The 23,312-nt window shown below is 45.7% G+C and overlaps 1 protein-coding gene across 3 annotated transcripts in view; it reads right to left on the reverse strand.

Annotated features, from left to right (window-relative positions):
* Positions 1 to 20,796, reverse strand: part of USP49 (ubiquitin specific peptidase 49) — a 34,274-nt gene extending 13,478 nt beyond the window's left edge. For 2 of the 3 annotated variants that reach the window (XR_007891491.1, XM_051638738.1), the window contains exons 1-3: positions 3,985 to 4,052; positions 3,682 to 3,826; positions 1,358 to 2,768 (exon numbers count right to left, since the gene is read on the reverse strand). Coding sequence is in view for 2 of the 3 variants with exons in the window: in XM_051638738.1 (XP_051494698.1) it covers positions 1,358 to 2,740 (1,383 nt within the window). In the remaining variant the exon portion in view is untranslated. Of the gene's footprint in view, positions 1 to 1,357; positions 2,769 to 3,681; positions 3,827 to 3,984; positions 4,053 to 20,752 lie in introns of those variants that run through there. The other variant, XM_051638739.1, reaches the window with a different exon arrangement.
* Positions 20,797 to 23,312: the final 2,516 nt, after the last annotated feature.

Raw genomic sequence — 23,312 nt, forward strand, 5'->3', positions numbered from 1 at the left:
AAACATTTATCACACAGCCTTCCATATTTTCTCTACTTTCCTTGCATATTTCCAAGTGTGTAATTCCTTTAATGTTTTACCTGCTAACTAAAGAAAAATTGCTCATGAATGAAGCACGAAAGGACAAATTTCAGATGCACTTGTTTTCTTATGTCACCCCAGAGTATTACAGGTAAGAACAGGAGAAAAGTTTTCAATTAAACTCAGAGGCAGCAAGTGGGAACACGAGGAGGTAACAAAAGCAGAAAACAGATCTGGTCAGACTGGTGTTATGGTGAGAACCATCTACCAGAAACCAACTTCAAACCTTGCAGCTTCATCCACTGAAGGCACCGGTAACTTCTGTGTGTGGAGGGGTTTGAAATTAAATATAGTACTTGCACACAAGAGTTACATGAGCACAATAAATAGCTCAGCAAGTTATTTATAGTGAATGGTAGTAGCAGATAAGTGATCTGTGAACATCTTCATGCTGTTAACAGACTTACCACTGAACCTGGAACATGCACCTTCTACCAGAGTCAAGAGACAACTGAACAAAGAGCTTTTAGTTAAGAAGTCCCCAAGAAGTTCATTTCCCTGAAAAGCCAAAAGCTTTACCTTGAAAAATAGACCTTTTAATCTTTAACACGCACCTAAGTTGTTATCAGTGAGTGATAAGCTCAGTAAGGCTGGCACTGAGGAGGATGATATAAATAGTAATGAGAACACACACATCTAATGCTCCTCGTGGTCTGATCTTACAAACCCTTGTGTGTCAAGCTATGCACACATTTCATTGCTCCTGAAAAGCAAAAGTAGTTGAGGTCTTTCAACACACATTGGGCTCTCAGGGTCTGCCTTGTGGAGAATAATGTTTCAGACAAGGGAAGAGCAGAGCAATAAAAGACTGAGCACCGTGGCAGGCCCTACAGCTCCTACAGAAATGGATTTTAAGCACAGTGCCTGAGGATGACTTTCAAATGCCTGCAAAACCAAATTATCACAGACACGTTATTCTTTACAGCACGAGACAACTGCCTTCTCTGTCCTCCATCATATTGTTTCCAGGCCTGGAAAAACCAGGAAGAGAAAAAACAAATTACCAAGACACTTCAAAAACATGGTAAAAACTTAAAACTAAGGGCTCAGAAGTTCTGTACTTGCGCAGATTTAATTCTGAAGGGGCAACAGTCAACTGAGTTTACATCACATGTGACAAGGACCAGAAATGATGACAACCTGCACAGCAACCCAACAGATTCCTTTCTTGCCAGGCACTCCTAACCAGTTTCTCTTACTTATCCTGTGGTTCCTCAAGGGACAGAGCTTCTGCTCCGTGGCGTCAATCGCTTTCTGTGCAAAAGCAGGTGCATACCTGACTAAGCAACTGCCCATGGAAAATGGTGTTCACCACCTTCAGGACCTGCTTGGTGAGCTTCCTCTGAGAGAAAGGGATGAGGATCCTGCGCTTCGTTCCTTCCGACTCCAGCTCCTGCTGCACTTTATCCAACAACTCGCAGAGAAATTCCTGAGCGTCCTGCTGGTCGTAACCTCGGAACGCCGGGATCAGGCTCCACACGGAGTGCAGCATGGCAAAGGGGGACACCAGAGCCCACTTGCCAGACCACATCACTCTGAAGAGGGTGTGCAATTCGTGACAGAGGGAGATGTGCTTTGAACTCGGTTCCTTGGGCTGTATTAGTTCTAAACTCCTGCTTATTGAGGAGCCACCATTTAAGCCAGCTGGCAAGCCCTGCGTGCCGTATGATCCCAGTTTGTCAGTCTTCCCCGACTCATTAGCAGCAGGCCCATTTGCCAATTTGCCAGGCATCCTAGACTTCCCATTCACAGTTTTGGCTAAGAGTTCTTCTGTTTCACAGAGATCAAGTGTCAAAAAACATTCTCTAAATTTCTGGAGGTGACTGAGCACTTGCAGAATAGAATTCATATAACACGTGTTTCCCAGGTTCCTCAGACCCGTGACCCCGGGAGTCATCAGAGGCTTACGCCGGATGGAGTAAAACTGTTTGAATCTGCTGCTCTGCATCTGCCTTGAGGTAGGGGAAGCGGTTGCCACCTCCCTGAATTTCCTTGGAATCAAGCTCTCTCTGTGCACGTGAGACAACAGCCTTGCACTTTTCCTGGGAGGAGTGTTTGCCAGCTCCTCCAGGAGTTGCCTCTTCATCTCCTGCCGCCGCTGCCTGGCCGCCTCCTTCTTCTTCTCCAACTCCTCCATTTGTTTCTTTTGTTTCAGTTTCAGCTGCCCTCTAGAGCTCCTTTCAAACCAGGTCCGCAGCGCCTTCGCCAGCAGGGACTGGCGCCTGTGCCAGAGAGCTGTAAGCATCTGAGATTGTCCCTGAGGGCTCCTTTGATGGCTGCACATGTCCTCCCCCAAAGCCATCGACCGCAACGTCCTGCCGCTTCTCGTTGACGGATTATGTTTTTGACTTCTAATTGCTGACAGAGAACTCCTCAGCAACTTCAAATCACCCTCCGGGTTGTCGTTCAAGACGTAATCCTCACAAAGGTAACAAAAGACGTACAGGTCGTTGACTTCCATCGCCAACGGATGCCTGGTTTCTTCAAAGTGTTTAAGTGCGTGCTCCTCGATGTACCTCCCGCAAGCCACGTGGGAGCACTTGAGACAAGCCCAGAGAGACTCGGTTGTCTGGCAGTCCACGCAGTGCCACTTCTGGGGGTTGAGGATAGAGTGGTCCTGGGCGAGTCGTAGTCGCCCAACATGTTTGCATCTATCCATGTCTTACAGAAGTCTTCGCTGCTTTGACCTTGGAAGGCAAGAAACAGAAGGAAAAGGATCTTAGAGCCACTATAGGTATTTCAGATGATCTCTTTTGTACCACCTACAAAGGCCTATAAAAACACAGATGTCACGTCTTGTCAATCTCCATCACAGTTTTCCCTCAACCAACTACATTATTTCTCCAGGCAGGGTTGGTGGTTTGTTTTTTTTTTAAGCAGTTTTTAGCAAAAGATATTGGATTGACAAGGTCTACAGAAAAAAACTGTCTATCTGTCTACTCAGGACAGCCCAGCCAGCTGCCAGCATGCCTTACCCAACCTGAATGGCTCCCTTCCAAGGAGAAAAAGATTAATTCACTCCACACACACGTTTGATCTTTAGCTGCCCCCTTGAAATTGATACATACAAAACAAATTTGGAATCGGAATGCATGTCCATCAGGAACTAGACTGAGGTTACCAACTTCTCACAGAAGCCACAAAAATATCAGATAATTGTCATAACCAGAGCATTTGCAAGGCTGCAGGCTTTACATTCGACCCTCGAGTTCTCTTGATTCCTCCCCACAGCCTCCCAGACATTTTAATGTTTAAAAAAAAAAGTCGGCAGGGAAAGAAAATGAAACATGTAACACCTAACAAACCTACAGTACAGCAAACCTAAAGGAAGATCTGCACGTGTACATGTTTGCATGAACACACATAAACAGAAAAAGCAACTGATTTACAAAATTAGTACATTGTCAGTGAAGGGAGATCAAAGCAGGGACACTAGAAGGCACGAAAAGCTTCTACGCCGCGTCCTGCGCGCATATGGTTTATAAAAGAGCACAACCAAAGCACCGTGTGGTTTCTTTTGTACAGTCCCTCCAGTGCTCTGATCCAAGCGAAAGAGCTCAGGGTGCAGGATCAGCTCCCAGACCCCCCCGCAGTACTCACGGAGTCATGTTTAAACATCCTTTCCTCCGCGACGCAGCATCCGGGGTGCGGAACATCCCCATGGCAGCCCAAGGAGTCTTGGCGCTTCTTCGAGAATTTAATTACTACTTAAGTCCTCATGGCAAGGCAGCCCAGCCTCAAAGCCCTAGAGAGAGAGAACATTCTTGTGATGCACACAAACAAACTAAGAGTGCTGGCAGGGCTGCTTTTGAACACGATTAATCCCCTCAGTGCAAGAGCTGCTGTGGAAAACACATTTATCACCGAGAACAGAATTATCTGGAAGTCGAAGCATGAACGCACCCAGGAACCCAAGTACTCAGATGTTAAGAGATGTCACATGGAAGAGGAGCTCTGGAATTTCATTTTTCTGCTTTCATTTTCTGATAATCTATAAATCTGCTGATCACATGTAGCCTCTTCATCTTAAGTCTTTTGTAGTGGATGACCCAACATATGGCAGAGGGGGAAAAAAAAAAAAAATCAGAGTTAAAAAAACTGAGCAAAAACCTGCACCTCCTGTGAACACTTCAACTGTGGTAACTTGGTGAAAAAAAAAAAGGGGAGGGGGAAGAAGGGGAAAAAGAGAAAAAAAAAAAGCTGTCCTGAATGAATGTATTTTCTAGATGATTTTTCAAACAATAAAAACGAAGTAATGAATAGTTGTCTAGTGTGAAGTGCAACAAAGTAAGAACTACAGAGGAAAGAGAAACAGGAAAAAGCTGCATTTTGCCAAAGGCAGAAAGAGTGCAAAGATGTGTCTGTTGTAATAATTCTAGGAAGATTCACACCTCTCCAACTACACTGCTTGAACACAAAGTAGTGACAGGAGGGACAGTGATAATAAGTATAGATGTCACAGGGAGTATCAGGTCTGGAATACAGAATATTTAGTTAATTAAAAAAGCATTTTACAAGCAGCAAAGTTTAATATAATGAAGGCCAAGGCCTGTGTTCCCAAAGCTTTTGGACAGGTATGGAGCAGTTGCCTCAATTGGTATCCAGAAAACCTATATGACCAGGCTAAGAAAACTTATTTTTAGTGGTCCTCAAATTCTGCAAATTTACTTTAATTTCTATCTTTTTTTTCCTATGCTAAAGATAGAATCTGTCGAGGGAAAAAAATCAAAGCTTTTCTATTCTTTAACTCTTCTCAACTTCAGATTAAAGCACAAGTGGCCACTTCAGAATTCTTCTCCACAGAGTGATTCTGCAGTGTCTCAATAACCATTTTAGGGGTTTATTTAAGAGTTCAGAAACGCTTTTCCTTGAGGCTCACAAACCCTGGAAGCTGGAAAGACACTTTTGAAAATCCTACACTAAACAAAGGACTGATGCGGTCTCCTTCTTTCCAAGTTGGAAGCATCCCTTCCCACTTCCCTCTCACCTTCCACCCTGACCTTTTTTTCCCCCTCTTTCTTCTTTATTTTTCTGCTCAGGTCTTGACGGAAAATTGCGGAATAATCCCGTCTAGCCTTGGAGAGACCAAGTGACAGAGATTCCAGCTTGAAAGAGTATAGACACTATGGTAACATTGACAGCCTTCATTTACATAAAAGAATACTAATTATGTTGTATCATCAACATCTGTGATTCTGCTCACTGCCATATGCGACAGTGTTGGGGATTTAACCCTTGAGTCTCACCAGCACAGCCAAGGTTTGTAGCATGGAACAAAAAATGGGCCTTAAAAATACAATTTCCCAGAGGCTGATGAAGCAGCTGCCAAGAGCTCTCGCTCCCCAGCTCCGCAAGGTCTCAGGACACAAATATTTTCAAAGAGCAAGGAATTTATCCTCCATTTCCAAGGAAAAGGAAACAATGCTGCTATGTTGCTAGTTTCAGCTGGGTAACAGGCTACAAGGAAATCAATCACACACCAGATCCAGTGCATTAAAGAATCATGTTTAACAATGAAGTAGGCTGTCAGTAGAGAAATTACAAGCCTTTTGTCAAGTGCTTTTGCTTTTCCTGTGTGGACCAGCAAGATTTCCTGTTTGAAAATGGAACGAGATTTTACCAGGGTTGGTCTGTTAACAAAGCAGCTTTGTTACACCTTGATTCAGTAATTCTCAGCACAAAAGCATCTTTGATGCTGCATGGGATGGATATTCCCCACCTGTTTCTCTTCAGGTATCTGTGGATTCTTGCCTTGCAAATCTAAGCCCTGACACCAGAGACGTTTGGCTGCTCTGCACCTTGGGAAGAAATGGTGTTTATTTAACCCAAACCACTTAATGAGACATCTTTTCAACTTCCTCAGCTCAGATCTGGTGTGGTTTTCATGTGACAGCAGAGGAGGCAGAGCAGGCAGCATCTGCAGCACTCCCTGGGCACCTGCCTGGAGCTGCTGCCAAACACCACGCTTCAGGGCTGCTTCTTCACATGAAAGTTGCCTCTTCCTGACTCACGTTTTTGACCCCTTCCATGATAAGAAATAAACATTAAAGTCAGCTCTCTCAACATTGTGCAACATGTGAACTAAAGGCAGCTGGAGCATCTGCAGGTTCAGCCCTGCCATCCCACACACCAACGGACTGAAAGAAGTCACTGACAAACATGCACACGACCAAGAACAAAATCTGTTCCTCTCTTTTCCATAGGTAAACAAACAGCTTGCCAAACCTACCCACAAGAACAACAAGAACGCACTAACAGGAGAAATTACAGAGCCATGATTAAAGGAAAATACAGAGATGAGTCAGAACCTGTAAACAGTTCACAAGGGGAAAACAAACCTTGCACAGATTACAGGGCTGGAGCTGTTTAAGACACTGCAACAACTGGATCTAAATGTAGGTGGTTGGTGTTGCTCATGGCTTGTGCCACAGGAGAGTTTGATGCTGGAGAATTAACACCTTGCATTTCAAAGGCTTGGAAATGAACAAGCAGAATTCTTCTCTACAATTACATTATATTAGGTTTGTTCCTTGGGTTTACATTTTATTTCCATCAAGGTAGATCTCATTTTAAGAAGTGTCTGTAACCTCGTCCTTTCTCACCCAGTTAGCACCTTTCTTCTCCAGCTAAGGGTGGGGGAAGGAAAAGAGGGGAGGAGGAACAACTGAACTGCTCTGCATGGAGGAAAGGTACCAGAAGTGTGCAGCTGCATTGCAATATAGCCAAAGAGAAGCTAAAATGGAAATAAAATAATAGGAAATAGAAGGAAAATAAGGACACTAGTTTAGCCAGTTCTTCTTCGACTACCAGTAAGGTTCTAGTGTCTAGTCGAAAAATTCTCCACTTGCAAATCACTTACAGTATTTAAATACTGGGTCAAACCCTACTTTCTTTTCTTGCATGGCTCCTAATCCTGGAAAAACTTATGGCAAGATCCTGTAACAGCTTCAAGAACCAGACGCAGCAGAAACAATTTAGCTCTTGACCCTAAAAGAGTGTTAAAGTAAAACACATGACTTGATTATGTTTCTCTGTGCCATTGTTACACATTTGGGAACTGATTAAAGACATCTGCACAGATCTGTTGATACTAGCTACTTTCTTTTTCTAAATCAATGTGCAAGAAGCAAAAAGAAAAGTTCAGGCAGCAGGAAAGGTGCTGGATGTTTAGCCTTGAAACTAGAAGCATCCTTCATTTGTCCAAGAGTTGATTCCAGAACTAACAGGAGTCTTCAGAACTGACACAAACTCCTGCAGCTGCAGTCTGGAAATCATCTTTAAGGACAGGTGGGAGGTTCAGATCAAATGATTCTTTCATATATTCATCCCTCTCCTGGGAGTGGGAAAAGTGAAACAAGCAGCATTCCACTGGTCCCTTGGGAACTGGTGCTGCATTAAATAAAGCACCTTTGCTTCCCACCCCCCAGAAAGGAAAACACACAAGGAAGGGTTATGGATGATTCAGGATTCAGTGTTTCTTCGAAAAGGCAAGTCAAGCAACAAATTCAAGAGTTACTGTGAATACATGAATAAGCCACAACTTAAAAGACAGACAGGAGACCAGAGCTGTGGTGGTCACGGATCCCACCTCCCACCTGGCCAGCACACTCCTTGAACATCAACCTCCTCGGAGCCCTGGAACACAGAAATCCTTCTCCTGAAACCCAAAACTTACCCCATTTTGAAACATCCCACCCGGGTGTGCCTGGAAGGTGGCTGGTGTCCTACAGGAGTCATGACAAGCTCCAAGAACTTCAGCTGGTTTCAGTTGTTCAGTACAAGCACTGGAGGACCCACACACCCCACCACACTGTTCCACTCTGAAGCTTTATAACCACAAGGGAGCTTGACGAAAATGTGACTTTCCTGCCAATTTCCACAGCGAGTTCTGTTTTATTAACTCCTTTAAGTTAATTATAACTATGTCAATGTTTAACTGTTTCTGGGAGCTCACACTGTGCTGTAAAAATTCGCTCCAGGCTCAAACCCGGAATCTTGGGAATCAGTTTTCAAAGAATTATTCAGTCATTAAAAAAAACCCAAGCCAAAAACCTCTAAAACCTCAAAGAACTCAAAAGCACAAGGATTAAGAAAATCCTGTTTCCTGCACTGGCATCCTCAGTGGGAAATTCAACTTCTGCAGAACTTTGTTCTCTGAACCATCTTGGAAAGCTTCAGTTGGTGGGTATTGGTCCATATCTGATTTCAGAGCACAATGAAGACCACAGACACTAAGAAGCATTAAGCACGATTAGCTTCAAACATTTCACACTCCACAGCAAAAAGAACAAGGCTTCAGAGGGCCCAAATCTGTCCCTAACACTGACCCACCCATCAAAACAGGCCATTTTCCTGACGAAGTTCAGTTAACAAAGATTTAGGGGGGTAAATGAGAAAAGATCAGCATTTGTTTCATGTTTTACATCAGTTGACTGATGGAAACATCCCAGATCATCCAAATCAGAGATGTTAAGATCCTACTACCACAATGCACCACACATAAAAACATCAGGCAGCTAAATGTATAAAAAAAACATTTACAGGTACTCTCTATTAACAATCCAGCCACCAGTTCAATCAGACAAATTGCTGAAGCTGAATTCAATGCTCAGGGAAAGGAGCAAGGATGAAAAAAAACCATTCTCTTTTTCCTAAAAGTCTGGAATTTTGAGTACTTTAGAAAAAAAGCTTTCATGTCTACTAGACTATTTTAAATAAGCCTGTCAGACCTACATCTCAGGCCTCACATAAACTGCAACGTGCTGCTAACCTGCCTGTACTGATCAAGACTGAAATGAAAGTGAAATGTTCCTCAGTCCCTATTTCTAAAGCCAGTCAATGTCTACAACAGATAAAAATAACTTATCCTGCCTTTTTTGTTTTTAAAACTTACGTGCTTAGTGAACTGCTTTAGCTCTTCTGCCCAAAACAACCTAAGATACACACTCTCTTTACCAGAGATTTGCTGGCAAACTCTTCAGAAGTCAGAAAAACCACCAAACTCCTTTTGTTTGGCTAGAATAAATTTATGACTAAAACAAAAGACTTCACACTGCCTGTGTCCTCAAAGAGCAATAATTCATCCTTCATAAGGCCAACAAATAGTTGCAAATGTGCATGTGTCTTCCATCCACATTCCTTCCTGATGAAGATCCTCTTAAACAAGAGACAGTTCAGCATTCCCTAGGAATGGATCTGGCAGTTGGTGGTTGGAAAATAACCACAGAAAGGCAAAGTGAAGGTGAAATTCTTCACTTCACAAAGCATTTAATACAGCCCTCCTTAGAAACTACCTGTTCTGTTATTCAATTCCCCAGATTTTAAAAATTTAAACTATTTTAAAGATGAAATAGGAATATTCTTACTAAGCCAAATTCAGCTTCTTGTGTAGGGCAAAAGATGAATAAAAATGACTAAAACCTCAGGTAACGCCCCCAACAACCTGTATCTTCAATTTTCACCTTTTGAACTTATCTTTAAGAATAGCTTCTCTCTGTGCAACACAACCAAGACTATTTATTCTTTAGGGTCTCCCTAAAAGAAGAATAAGAATAATAAAAAGGTACATGTCCTACAGTTGTGGGAAAATGTGGGAACTTACAATATAATGGCCCTGGATGTTAAAAAGCATTATTAAAATGCTATATACTTCTTAGTTCATGGCCTTCTGGAAGTTAATGTTTCTTCATTTATTGCAACACATAAAATCCCCCTCCCCTTTTCATAGGCTTTATTTTTGGTTTGGCTTTTTGAAGTGTTAATAAGCTGGGAAACACGAGATGGATAAGCTGTATAAAAGAGACACTCACTGAACATTAAAACAATTGCCATTATTTCCTCTAGTCCTACTGAACCAGTCCAAAAGGAACAGAGTCAAGGCAGTAATTCCACTGGTACTTACATCTGTAGAAGCCTGAAGCAATTATAGCAAATACAGAGAATTGGAATGATCAGAATCAAGCATGAAAAAAAATGCTGGGCATTAGAAAGTAGATGCTAACTGCCCAATATAAAGCAATAATTTCACTTGATGAGACAAGCAGCCAGCTTTACTGAATCCATGAATTGCCAACAAATTCTATTCCCATAATTGTGACACCACCAGAGTGACGTGCCACAGCACTGGGAAGTTTTCTACATGTTTGCTCCTGAAACCCTCTCTGCCAGAGGAGACAGGAACAGAGCTTTGATGGGTGCAAAACCAGCAGTACTGACTCCAAATCACAGAATCACAGAATGGTTTGGGTTGGAGGGGACCTTAAAGATCATCTAGTTCCAACCCTCTGCACCTGGGCAGGGACACCTCTCACCAGCCCAGGTTGCTCCAAGCCCCATCCAACCTGCCCTTCAACACTGCCAGGGATGGGGCAGCCACAGCTTCCCTGGGCAACCTGGGCCAGGGTCTCACCATCCTCACACTAAAGAACTTCCTCCTAATGACTATTCTTTTGGACCATGCTCATTAAATACTATTTTTCACATCAGTGTATATATTTATCACCAACTGTCACACAAACAATGCATTTAGAATTGAACTTCGCAGCAGTATTTCAGACATATATTAAAAACATTAAAAACCACACACTCAACATTTGGTAGGGAAAATTCTATCCCATTCCCACCCACTTTTACAATAACCTGAAGAAAACGAGACAAAACTTTCTGCTATTGGTAAACAGCTTCATTAGGAAGGTCGGAACCATTTTGACCTCGCTCTGCTCCCCCATCATTTGCAAAACCTGCTTGTTTTTCTCTCAGAAGACATACCATTTTACTAAAACAAACCAAACCCCAAGGCCTTCATTTGCACAGGTAGGAGGGGAAGTTTTCTAGCTCCAGCACATCAGAGGATCCTCTGGCTGCTGCTCACACACACAAAACTGAGGGCTGCAGCAGAGATCAATTTAACAGCCCTGGTATTCAGCAGCAGAGTAACAGCCTCTTCCAGGATCTCTTTGTGACAGACACAAAGAGGGATTATAGCAGAGAGTGAACACTTGGTAAGTTATGTGTAGTCCTCTGCTGTTCTTCCCCGTTTTAATTCATATTCATCTTGGCAAAATCTTAGACAGACTATTAAGTAATCTAAAACAGCATCACAGCTGATACAACAGAGAAAGCAATCAGTCAAACCAACATGTCAGTGCCATCTACTGAAGCAATAAAGAACAAGACAACCCCAGCAGGCTGTGCCTTATTATCTTCACAGCCATAATGAATAAAGAAATACCATTAAACACAGGTACACTACTCCACAGTCCTATTTTGCTCCATTTTACACAGGAAAGCTGCCTTCAACGTCTGTGAGGAGCAAAGATTACAAAAAGATGACAATAACTAGGGGTTTCGACACACCTCTCCATCATTTGCTTTTCCTTCACTTGCCAATCACCAATTCTTAGGTCTTTTTAAAACCCCAAGCGAGCAAAACGGAGCAGCAGGCAGAAAATGTTAATAAATCCTGGTAAACAGAGTAAATCTGAGTGACCAGTTTCTCCAAGGGCAGCAAGGACTTGTGGTTTTTTAATCTGCCTAACCAACAAAACCCAGACAGCAGCCCAAGAGGCAGTATTTATTTGTGTAGCACCTATAAGTGTGCCAGCACCCCTGCCAGGAGGGTGCTGCCAGCTCTAGAAGCAGCAGATGCTCTGACCCAGCCTTCACTTGGACCTCTGGGCTCCACCATTTCCTCGTCAGCAAAGGATTAAGAGAGACTTACATGTCCTCTTGCTCTGCTCAACTGATGTGCCTGTTTTGTGTGTGGGAAAAGAAATCTAGACAGCAAACCCTCCTCTTCCCAGGTGAGCAAAGGGAGACCTAAAGTGCCATTAATAAATGTAAATGCATTTTTAGCCTCCACCTCCCCAGCGTCCAGCCTGCCAGTTCACACACCAGATTTGAGCCTCTTTTCTGGTACATAAGAAACAATTTCACTTACTCAAATGCACCTCCCCCCCCCTTTTTTCCCCCTGATGGAATTATTCCTAATTTGCATATTATGAATCCAGTTCTAGCTGAAATCCTTTTCTATAAATTACAGGCACTGAGTAATGCCTTTGTCCTCACCAATACAAATCAATGTAAAAGAACAAGGTAGGAAACAGGGAACCCATTTGCAAAGTATCAGATTGTTAATCTGCTTTTAAGAATTGAAGATCAACTCAGGCCTTATTCTGTAGCATCTGTTATTTTAATAACAGATAAGAGTAAGAGGTTAGAGTTCATCCCATCAATTTGTCTTGAGATAAAATGGCAACAGGACAAGGGAAGAGGGAGAGGTCAGTTTGGTTTTCATGTCATGATCCTGTGCCTTAAAAAGCAGTTCCTAAAACCTTCAAATGTTATAATAATAAGCAGGATATTATCTTCCTTATTCACTGACTCACTCATTTCCACAGTGTCCAAAACAGCAGCCTGGGCAGCCGTGCCCCTGAACCATCCTAAAAAGTTCAGAAAAAGAGCAGTTCAAATTTCAAAGTAGGATTTTTTTCAGTTCCCCTTTGAAAACCAGTCACTGTTTTCACTCTCTAGCATGAATGTTTCATTTTCTCAAAATAAACTCATTCTTATGGGAAGGATCTTCCTCCCTGCTCTCATGCAGGTGAATTAACTATTCTTAGTTAAATAGATTTGTTTCTAGTCTTAGTCTGATGACAGATTAACTCATGACTGGTAGGATTACAGACTTACCTCTGGAACTAAATCACTTTTGAATCTGAGTTATAGCTATTAGTTCTTTAAAGCTTAGCTGAACAGCTTTTAGAACCTCCTTTGTATTTTTGAAAGAAAAATTAAACATCATTAAACCCAAGTTCCTTCTCACAACTCCAGTGACTAAGCAGCTGATTTAACTTTAAAAAAAAAAACCCAGCAGTTTTACATGGATTTTTTTTTTTCAGAATAATTAATACTATTCTAAGTCTAGAATACTCATTCATGAAATTAAATATGTTTTTCATGTTTGTGTGGTTTTTAAGCACATAAAAACTCCCTTTGTTCTCCTTGGAGAGAAACAGCTACCTAGATCAACCTGCTTCTGTACCCAGTGTGGTGCTTCTGTTCCTCTTACACTCCTCCAGCTGCAGAAGACACAACCAATTCTATGGAGATGGGCAGTGAAGCCCTCCTGTAGAGCAACCAGCTAATGACTCCCCTCTAAGGAGAACATCAAGCTTGTTTTCACGTGAAATATTGGAGGTAAGACACCAAAAATTCATCACCAAACAGTTTCACTCCTCGCCAGCAAAGTAATGTAGAAGCAGCTGTTAAACTGAGTCACCCAACATCCTCCTCTTGACATTTCCTTCAGCAACATTAGCAAGGGAAGTGAGGAACAGCCTTTCCTCACACTTCTGTACCTTGGCAGAGGATGGAGTTTTAGCCACTTGATTAGAAGTCAGCCAGCTTGGTCCAACGAGCTGCCTTAATTCAGTGTTTTTGCCTTCTTCCTCAAGGTAGATGCAAGAGGAGCCACACATGGGATAGTGAGAGCGAAAAGTTTCCCCTAAGAAGCAAAAATAAAACCAGCCTACAACTACTAAGGAATACTGCTGGGTGGAGGAGCTGGAGACGTCCCTCCTCCAAGAGCACAATGCTGGAATTACATGGTTTAGTTCCACCCTGACAGCAACAGGCAGATCTCCTCAGGCTCCCAGCATAGGCAGCCAACTGCTGATCCATGTCCCCATCAGACAACAGGGTTTTCTTTTGAAGTAACACCCAATCCAGATTTCAGTTCATTCATCACTAAGTGTCCCTCTAGCTCACACTAAGCCAGCTGCTATCTCCAAATTAGAACCTATCACTTTTCACTGGTTGTTAATGATTGGAAAGCCCCAAAACACCCCAAAGCAGATCATAGAATCGTGAAGGCTGGAAGGGACCTTAAAGATCATCAGGTTCCAACCCCCCTGCATGGGCAGGAACACTAGAAGGTGCTCTAAGGTCTCCCTGGAGCCTTCTGCAGGCTCCAACTCCCTCTGCCTGTCTTCATAGCAGAGCTGCTCCAGCCCTTGGATCATCTTGATGACCCTTCTCTGGACCCCCTCCCACAGCTCCATGTCTCTCCCGTGCTAAGGGCTCCAGAGCTCCAGGGCTCCAGACACAGCACTCCAGGTGGGGTCTCACCAGAGCAGAGTAGAGGGGCAGAATCCCCTCCTTATTTTCCATGTGCCTTAGCAGATTTTCCAGGAGGATCTGCTCCATGATCTTGCCTGGCACAGAGGTGAGACTGATTGGCCTGCAGTTCCCTGGGTCTTCCTTTTTCCCCTTTATAAAAATCATGTTGTCAAACTCCTACCAACACATCCACAGCAGATACACAGGGTGTTTAAATCCATCCTTAGACCTCTTCCTCCACCCAGAAAACTCACCAAGCATAAAAAACTCAGTGAACATAAATGCAAACACCAATTAGTCAAAAAAAGATGTTAGCTCCTCATCTGACTGTGTTACACAAATCCACAGGGGGTGGGGGGGGCATTCATGCCAAACTCTATTTGCTAAAGTTTAGTGCAGGAAAAAAAATCATTTGTTCTGATAAACTACAGCTCAATGTTTATGCAGATAATGCACAAGCTAGAAGGCAGCCACAAATCTTTATCACTTTCTAAATACACAAGTCATTTGTTCAGCTGGAACACATTTAATACATAACATAATGTGGAATTCTGAAGTATTTAAAATTAGTGGGTGAAGTTAGTTCAGCACCAGGCAAAAGACAAACCAGCTCCCATCACACCAAGAGAAAGAAAAGGATTTAACAGAAAATACAGTTTTGCTGTTTGAAAGCACATTTACCACAAACTTACTGGAATACAATCAGACTTAGAGACACTGATACCACCCAGGAAAGTGGGGAGCAAAGCCCTGGCAGCTCAGAAACACCAGCCAGCACTGACTGCCCTTCTTAGGCCAGTCTTTTAGTATTTCTGGCTAAAAGTTTCTTACCAATTCATTTGCATACCCACCTAGCCAGGCTGCAAAGACCTTCCATCCTGTTTTTATTTCAAGTTCAAAACCTTGAATTGTCTTCTAAGGCTTTTCACAGCATAAGAGAGGGGGACAGAATGTAACTGAGGACTCTGTTTCTTAATCAACTCTCAGCTGCCCCCTGAAAATGAATGGGAAAATATGGTTGCAAGGGAATGCTCCTCCATCAAGTGGAGGGATTTGCCTTTCAGAGTGAATAAGGGAAGGGAGCTGTGGTCACCACTTCTTAATCAGCTCAGCTGATGTCCTATAGAAGGTCTCAATGGAGGGACACAGCTGTGGCCCATAACTCTTGACTTGATCTTCCATGGTTTGACTGAAAAGCCTGAAAACAAGAGAAATGCACTAAAGCTTTTCTCCATTAAACTGGGGCTTTTAAAACCTCCACTGGCCTCACCCGGGGGGTGGGGAAAGCTTCTTTTTCAGTGTGCTTTGGTTGGGGGTTCAGTGTGAAAGTTTCAGTGATATACACACACAGAGGTACACTACCATAGATCAAACTATTATTTTCTTTTAAAGACCAAGGTGAAGCATGTGATTTAGTAATTCCAGCCTTCCCTGGGTCTGGATATATGGTTTTTCCTTTGGCTAAAGCCTCCTTTTGCATCTCACTTAGCGAAGTTACAAAACATGGCTAAAGCATCTCCTTAGTCAAAATTTGTTTTTAAAAGAGTACATTTGTCAGGGCTGACATGTTACACAAGATACATTTCAAATGCACTCACACTAACTTTGAGCTGTCACGTCTGTGTGTTCCAGTTTTCTGTCTTCATTTGGAAAAACAGCTGAATTACACAGCCCAGGCACTGAGACCAGAAAATCAGTGATGCACTGTAGGGAAGGACGAGGGTAAAAGACTCCTGATTTTCAGAGCTGCCTGTGGTTTTTTTTCTGCTTTCTCAGTGAAGTTCTTAAGAGGACAGACTTTTCAGTGAATTGTATTATAATGCCTTAATAAAAGGAACTTCTCTAGTGAACCTTCTTTAAAAAAATCTCAAGGTACACTCCAACAAGTTGGCCATCTCCTGAGAGATTTCATGCTGATCTTTGCCATGCACTGGAGGTGTAACAGTTAATGTGTGTTTGGTACCATCTTATAAGCAAAAAGAAAATTAACAACAAAGCAGACAAGTTCATTTTTTTCCACTTAGCTTACATCTGCTAAAGGTACTAACTCACCTCCTAACTGTAGCAAAAAGTAAAGGGTATTTTTCCCTTTGAAACCAGCAGAATGCAGTGTAATAGTGTGCATTTTAATTTGCATTTCCCTCATTACACCAGGAGGTGAATTACTGCAAATACACAACTAACAACCTCTAGACCACTTAGAAATCATTTCCCTACGACACTGGCAAAGGCCAGCAACTCCACCTCCATTTTTTACCTTCTCCCCCCTCACTCCCACTTTAATCTTTTTTGTCTCAGTGCTTTGGTAGCTGCTCTAGCTCTGCTGCCAGTGATGTGCTGCAGCCTCCGTGCTGGGGCTGTAATTCAGTGGCTCAGGAGCTGCACACGACTTAGCAGCCTGGCGTGAGCCATCTTTGCTCTAAAGTCTAATAAAAACAAAAGTCAAGAGTGCTGGTGCTGCTACACAGGGAGAGAGGGACAAACAACCCAGGATCACAGAATTGTTGTGGAAAGGACCTCTGAGATCGCTGGGTCCAACCATCAACACACAAAAAACCCCCAAACAAACAAACAAACCCTTCAAAACACCCAGAAAACCCCTCAACCTCAGCCATTAGAACAGGCCCTGAAGTGCCATATCTGCATTTCTTGAACACCTCCAAGGATGGTGACTCCACCACCTCCCTGGCCAGGCTGTGCCAGTCCCTGACCACTCAGTACAGAAAATCTTCCTAACATCCAATCTAAACCTCTCCTGCCACAACTTCAGACCATTTCCTCTGGTCCTGTCCTTACTTACTTGGGAGAAGAGACCAACACCCACCTCACTACAACCTCCTTTCAGGTAGCTGTAGAGGGCAATGAGGTCTCCCCTCTGCCTCCTTTTCTGCAAACTAAACCTCCCCAGTTCCCTCAGTCTCTCCTGATAGAGCTTGTTCTCTAGACCCTTCACCAGCTTGGTAGCTCTTCTCTGAACATGCTCCAGCACCTCAGTGTCCTTCTAGTGAGGGGCATGAGACATTCCAAGCTATAAATCACATTTTTAAATGTCAGTGGTTTCTGTTAACCAATGTGTTGAATGTGCATGGTGCACTCCAAAAAAACTATTCATTAGGGGGCTCACACTAACGAGGATGGGGACTTTTTTCTAGACAACCTTCCCACATCAACTCAACAGCCTGTTATTGTGGTTAAGTGTTTAGGAAAGGTGAAGTGTTTATACACTGAGCAATTAACAATAGGCTGTGGAGACAAGAACATCTCTACAGGCTTCTTTCCCCAAAGGAGAACAAAAAAAACCATAATACAAAACCAACCCTTGATGAAATATTCAAGACAAAACCCACAAAGGTTGTTAAACAAAGTGAGAAACTTGCAGTGTCTCTCATCTGCTGGAGAGGATTCCTGGGCAGAAAATAAAGGGGATTTTTGGGAGCACATCCTACCAACAGTCACTGGAGTTTCTCCATCTTCCTTTTCCCCCATTCAAGCTGAAAGCACGAACAGGCAAAGTTTTCAAACAACTTGTATTTCTCTACTAATTTCTAACAAACGGTTTTAAAACAAAAACCTTAGTTTCGTTTTGACTCAGAGCTCAGGTCAACTTCAGAAACCCTTTCACACTTCCCCAAAAGCAAAAAAAAAATCCCCCTGAAAGAATTCACACACCCCTCACATGAGAGAAGACGAATTTCATTGTATTGCCAGTTGTTAACTATTCTAAATCTATCCACTAACATCTTCTGAGGAAGCACTAAATTTCACTTTATGAGTCCCTAAGAAATTTCAGTACAAAAATAGCTAAAGAAAGAATTTTAAAAAAAGGCCAATACAAATAGGTTCTTAAAAGATCAGTATTTATATAATCTTTGCCCCTTTGCCACTAACGTGCTTCTTGTCACTCGTTCTTAGGTGCAGAGATAAAACAGTAACTGCTTAAAAAAAACCAACAATGAACAATTAAGTGCCTTTTAGCACTGAAGAAAACAACCTGCAACATCTGATGTGGACAGAGAGCTGGGAAGAAGCAACCACCAAGCGAAGGGTTATGATTATTTACAAGAAATCCACTGCAGCAAGAAACTGCACCCTTCGCACCCAGAAGCAGCAGAGGGGACAGACCAGGGTAGATGTGTCCCTTCTTTTTGTTTGTTTGGGTTTTTTTCTATGATTAACAGTACAACAAATGAAAGAGAGATGTTTTGTGAGTTTACCAACCCAAATACGAATCAGACCAAGTGCTGCTTCGTTTTACAAGCTGCAGCACATGAGGCTTATTCACAATTTCTCTCTTCTTACAGGCCTCCAGCGTGTCTTCTCAACCACAGGGCTTTGTACCCACTGCAATCCCAATCTCCACAGGAACTGGGGAGAGAGAGATTCTTTACCAACAATCTTTGGACACACAACAGCAAAATAAATGCCCAATTTTGACTCACTAGCTGTAACACTCTATAAACCATCCTGCGTGTGTCTATTGTTAAAGCCCTGCTCTTTAAGAAGCAAAATTCTTTGTAACAAACAGAACTTGCACAGGACCAAGAGCTATTTCACACCTCAAAAGCCACCAGCTTCAAAACACCCTTTTCACTTGAAGTCAGTTCACATTAATAGGAAGAATGATGGGGGGGGGGGGAAAGAAAGCAGCGTTTGCCATTTGCAGCCCTGTGTTTGAAAGCACGCCCAGCTCCCAGACATCAAATGCTGCTGGTGTTTGGCACATCATTTTCAAATATTTGCACCTAGAGCATTTTCAAAGCAATTAAAGACAACACCAAACGCTTTTCCTGCCCCCCCCCCCCCCCCCCCCCCCCCCCCCCCCCCCCCCCTTTTCTTTTTTTAAGCCATACCAACTCGTTTGATGACTGTACAGCAGCAACCCTCAAGCGTAGCTGCCAAAGGCAGCGCAGCAGAAGGGAGCAGACACTGCAGCTCCCACCACTTTCTGTTGGACACTCGTTTTCATCCCAGGACAAGTTTAATCCACAGCGTTCCCCACACACGGAGTTTTTACAGTCACGATTCCACCCGTTTACCCCCTCTCACGCTCCGTGCTCCTGCAGTTTTCCTGCACATCCCAGCCGTGCCTTTCCTTCCCTCCAGCTCACGTCTCCACCAACATCCCCCTTTCCTCCCCCTCCCTGACACTTCGTTTTTGCTCCCAGTCCCACCTCCCTATCATCCCTTCTCATCTGGGCCCTATTTTTTGCCTCGCCTTGGCACGACAAAAGGCTGACACACCACTTCAGGAGAAGCTCCCGCCAAAGTCCAGGAGAGTTTTCCCTGGAACCAGCAGCACCGTCGCATCCCACCACACGCTCCTCAAGCACCTTCCCTGAACCAGGAGGACAGAAAATGACCACATTTTGACACATTTTGCACAAGACAGAAGCGACTTCAACAACTCACAGCAGCGTTCCCTGATTAAAAACTACAAGAGCAGCGCTGAAGAATAAAGACACTTTTTTTCCCGCCCTTACATATTTTAAAATAACCGGGTGCTCTCATCCTGCCTGTCAACATTCCCCCTCCGGCTGTACCTGGGGGATCAGGAGCTGTTCTGACACACGCATCGTGCTGTTTCTCCCTCCCTACAAGTGCCCGTAACACGACGAGCAGGCGGCTTTTCCCTAAAATGAGCAGCTTTTCTAAAACTGACTCCGCTTTGTGGGGGCGCAATCAGCAGTTGTTTCTTTTACGGGTTTTTTTGAGCACCCGCGGAGGGGGGGGGGACACACACAAAGGCTGCTGAGACACCCCAAACCACCCCCCCCCCCCCCCGAATGACATTTAAAAGATGATTTCAAAGCATGATTCTGCTGCCCGAAGTGACCCCTCACCACCCAGAGACCTCAACCCAAGATGCCCCCACCTCAATTTCTGCTCTTTACCTTTCTGGAGGGGACACAAACCCCACAGTTTTTGGGGCTGTTTTGTTGGTTGTTGTTGTGTTTTGTTTTGTTTTTTTTTGGGGGGGTGTTTTCTTCTTTTTCCCCTCCTTTTAAAAAATACGAATCGTCACTGATTCTCCCCAGCACATCACGGGGGGGGTGTTACCAAGGGGGGTTTTCAGGCGCTCCCCCAACACAAGCAGCAAAGCCACGACCCGCCCCCCCCCCGGCGCTGTTCCCGCCCGGCCGGCAGGGGGCGGCAGAGCCCCCGGGGAGGGCCCCGCGGGAGGGGGTGGGGGGGGATTCGGGGAGTGGGGGGTGGGGGGGCGGGGTTGGGGAGGGGGGGTTTGTCGCACTCCCCTCGCCTCGACAAAGGGAAAGAAGTTGCGGAGCCGGCGCGGGGCTCCCGCCCGCAGACAAAGGCGGTGCGAGGGGGTCGCAGTCCGTTTCAAAACACACACACACCCCCCCCCCCATCCCAAAACGCGCTGAGGGGTGAGGGGAGGGGGTGTCTGCGGGGAGGGGGACACACCAAGGACCCCTCAGCACCCCCCCCCCCCCTCACAGCGGGGTGCCCCCCCCCCCACCTCAGCCTCCCTCCCTTGCTCCCCCTCAGGGGGGGTCGCGTCGTTCCCCCCCCCCCCCCCGGCCCCTTTATTTACCGCCATCATCAGCACGCGCGAGCTGTCACCCAGCGCGAGACACCCCAAACGCCGCCGGCCACGCCCTCTCCCCGCCCATTGGCCGCCCGCCGAGCCCCGCCCCGCCACGCCATTGGCTGCAGGGCACGTCACTCAACGCCCCGGCCCGCCCCCCCCCCCGCATGCCGCGCCGCTGCTCTACGCCAATTCCGTAGAGCCCAGCTGCGGTGCAGAGCGCTCCGGCGGGACTTACGCCCTTTGCGCGGCCGCCAGGGGGAGCTCTTCAATGGGCTGAACGGGGGAGCCGCGCTGAGGGGGGCGGGGCCTGCCCGGGCCCCGCCCCGCCCGGTGACGTAGCGGGCTTTGTGAATGCCGGGCTGAAGCCGGGCTGAGCCGCGGGAGGGTGAGTGAGGATGTTTCGGAGACAAAGAGACTCGGAAAGGGGCAGCGCGGGAGGTGGCGCCATCCCGCCGGGCCCCTGAGGTGGCTGCGTGGGGTGGGAGACACCACACAGGGCCCCTGAGGTGACGGGGGGGGGGGGGGGTGTGTGTGTGTGAGGTGACAGGGAGGAGGGGCCCCGAGGTGATAAGGGAGACCCCCCAGGGGCTGTGAGGTGACAGGGAGGAGGGGCCCCGAGGTGACAAGGGAGACCCCCCAGGGGCTGTGAGGTGACAGGGCCCGTGAGGTGAGGTGAGAAGGGCCCCCCCGAGGGCCTCTGAGCTGCCAGGACCCCTGGGGTGATGGAGGAGGGCAGCGCCCAGGAGCCCTGAGGTGGCAAGAGGCGGGTGCTCCACCGGGCCAGACGGAATCGGTGGCACCCCGAGCCCCCCAGGCCGCAGTGGACCTTGCCAGAGGTCGCTGGAAGGCCCCCAGGTCACACGCTCGTCACCACAGTGCAGGAGCCATGAGGGGGTGGTGAGGGTTTTGTCAGAGACAAAGGGACACCAGCACTGGGGCCAGGGGGGAAGTCTGTCCACAGCAAGGGGCAGCCACACTTGGGAGCCACCTCCACCCACTGGGACAACTCACTTCTTTTTGCCGCCTGCAGGAGGTCCCGTCCAGTCCTGCTCCCTGGGCAGCAGAGCCAGGGCAAAGCTGCAAGCAAGCAGTCATGGTCCACAGAGCACTGATGACACCAAGCACAGGTCAGTGGTGTCACACACAGGGTTCCTTCGCAGAGGAAGTGCAAAGTGTTCCCCACATCCAGTCCCAGTAAGTTCTGAGGCAAAGCACTGCAATTTACTGCGACAGGTGGGAGCCTCCTTTCTTCTGCCATGGCAAAAGGACACTCCACAGCCTTGTGGTCTCCTTTGTGAGCTCCTTCACCAGACAAATTCCATTTCCTGTGAGCTTTGTCATTCTTCCTCTACACCTTCCCTTTCTGACCAGTGCCTGGTCTCTTTTCAACCCATACCTGCACAGAAATCCAGTCACACTCAACTCTTCCACAGCTCCCCACTGTGATTAAAACTGGAGATTTAACGAGGCCCTTACATCCTCACTCTCTTTGTAAAGCTTAGCAGGGTGCAGCTGCTATGTCAGTCTTTCCTCATAAAAAATGTCACAGCAGAAAATGGAACAAAAGCCCACAGGACCTCCAGGGTGGCAGTGAGACTTGGACTGTGTCTCTGCCACCAAAGTGTTGGTGATCCTGGTAACATCATCCAGCCTCTGCTTAGAGCTAGGAGGGGAAAAGCTAAAACAAAGCAAGGTGAGACCCATGTCCCCAAGATCCCTAGAGCCTGAAGAAGGCTTCAGGGGGACTTCACAGGACCTTACAATATGTGAAGGGGACCTACAGGAAAGCTGGGGAGGGACTTTGGACAAGGGCTTGTAGTGAGACGACAAGGGGGAATGGATCAAAACTGGAAGAGCAGAGATTTAGGTTGGACATTAGGGATAAATTCTTTGCTGTGAGGGTGGTAAGACCCTGGCCCAGGTTGCCCAGGGAAGCTGTGGCTGCCCCATCCCTGGCAGTGTTGAAGGGAAGGTTGGATGGGGCTTGGAGCAGCCTGGGCTGGTGGGAGGTGTCCCTGCCCATGCAGGGGGTTGGAACTGGATGATCTTAAAGGTCCCTTCCAACCCAAACCATTCCATGATTCTATGATCCCCAGTCCCCTCTAGCTCAGGCTTCAACCAGTTCAACTTCAGGCGTCATCTTGAAGCTCAGTTGCTTCATGAAAGCAGCAAAGCTACCAGTGGTTTTGTGAGGTGCTGATGCAGCACTGAGGACCCCCAGTACTACAGGAATAAGACTTGGAGGCCTCTCCCTCTAGATCTTGCATTCTCTGGGAAAACACTGGGGAGCAACTGGAAAACAACCTTCCAGACCATGCCTTGACAGGCAAAATTAGGGTGTTTTCAAATGACACTGGCTCAATCCATTAATGTAACACAACTGAATGCTCCTGAAGACTTGTTAAGATGCAGCTGTTAAGTTGTTAAGAGCACATCCCAAGCCACCTTAACCTGCCCTATCAGGCTGGGAGGGGTGGAATGAGGATTGCTGCAGCTAACAAGATTGAAAACTAATCATTTTGTCCATCAGGGAAGCCAAAAAAAGAGCAAAAGCAGCTCCTCA

This window comes from Apus apus, chromosome 23 (assembly GCF_020740795.1).
Source record: "Apus apus isolate bApuApu2 chromosome 23, bApuApu2.pri.cur, whole genome shotgun sequence".
Classification (NCBI taxonomy): Eukaryota; Metazoa; Chordata; class Aves; order Apodiformes; family Apodidae; genus Apus; species Apus apus.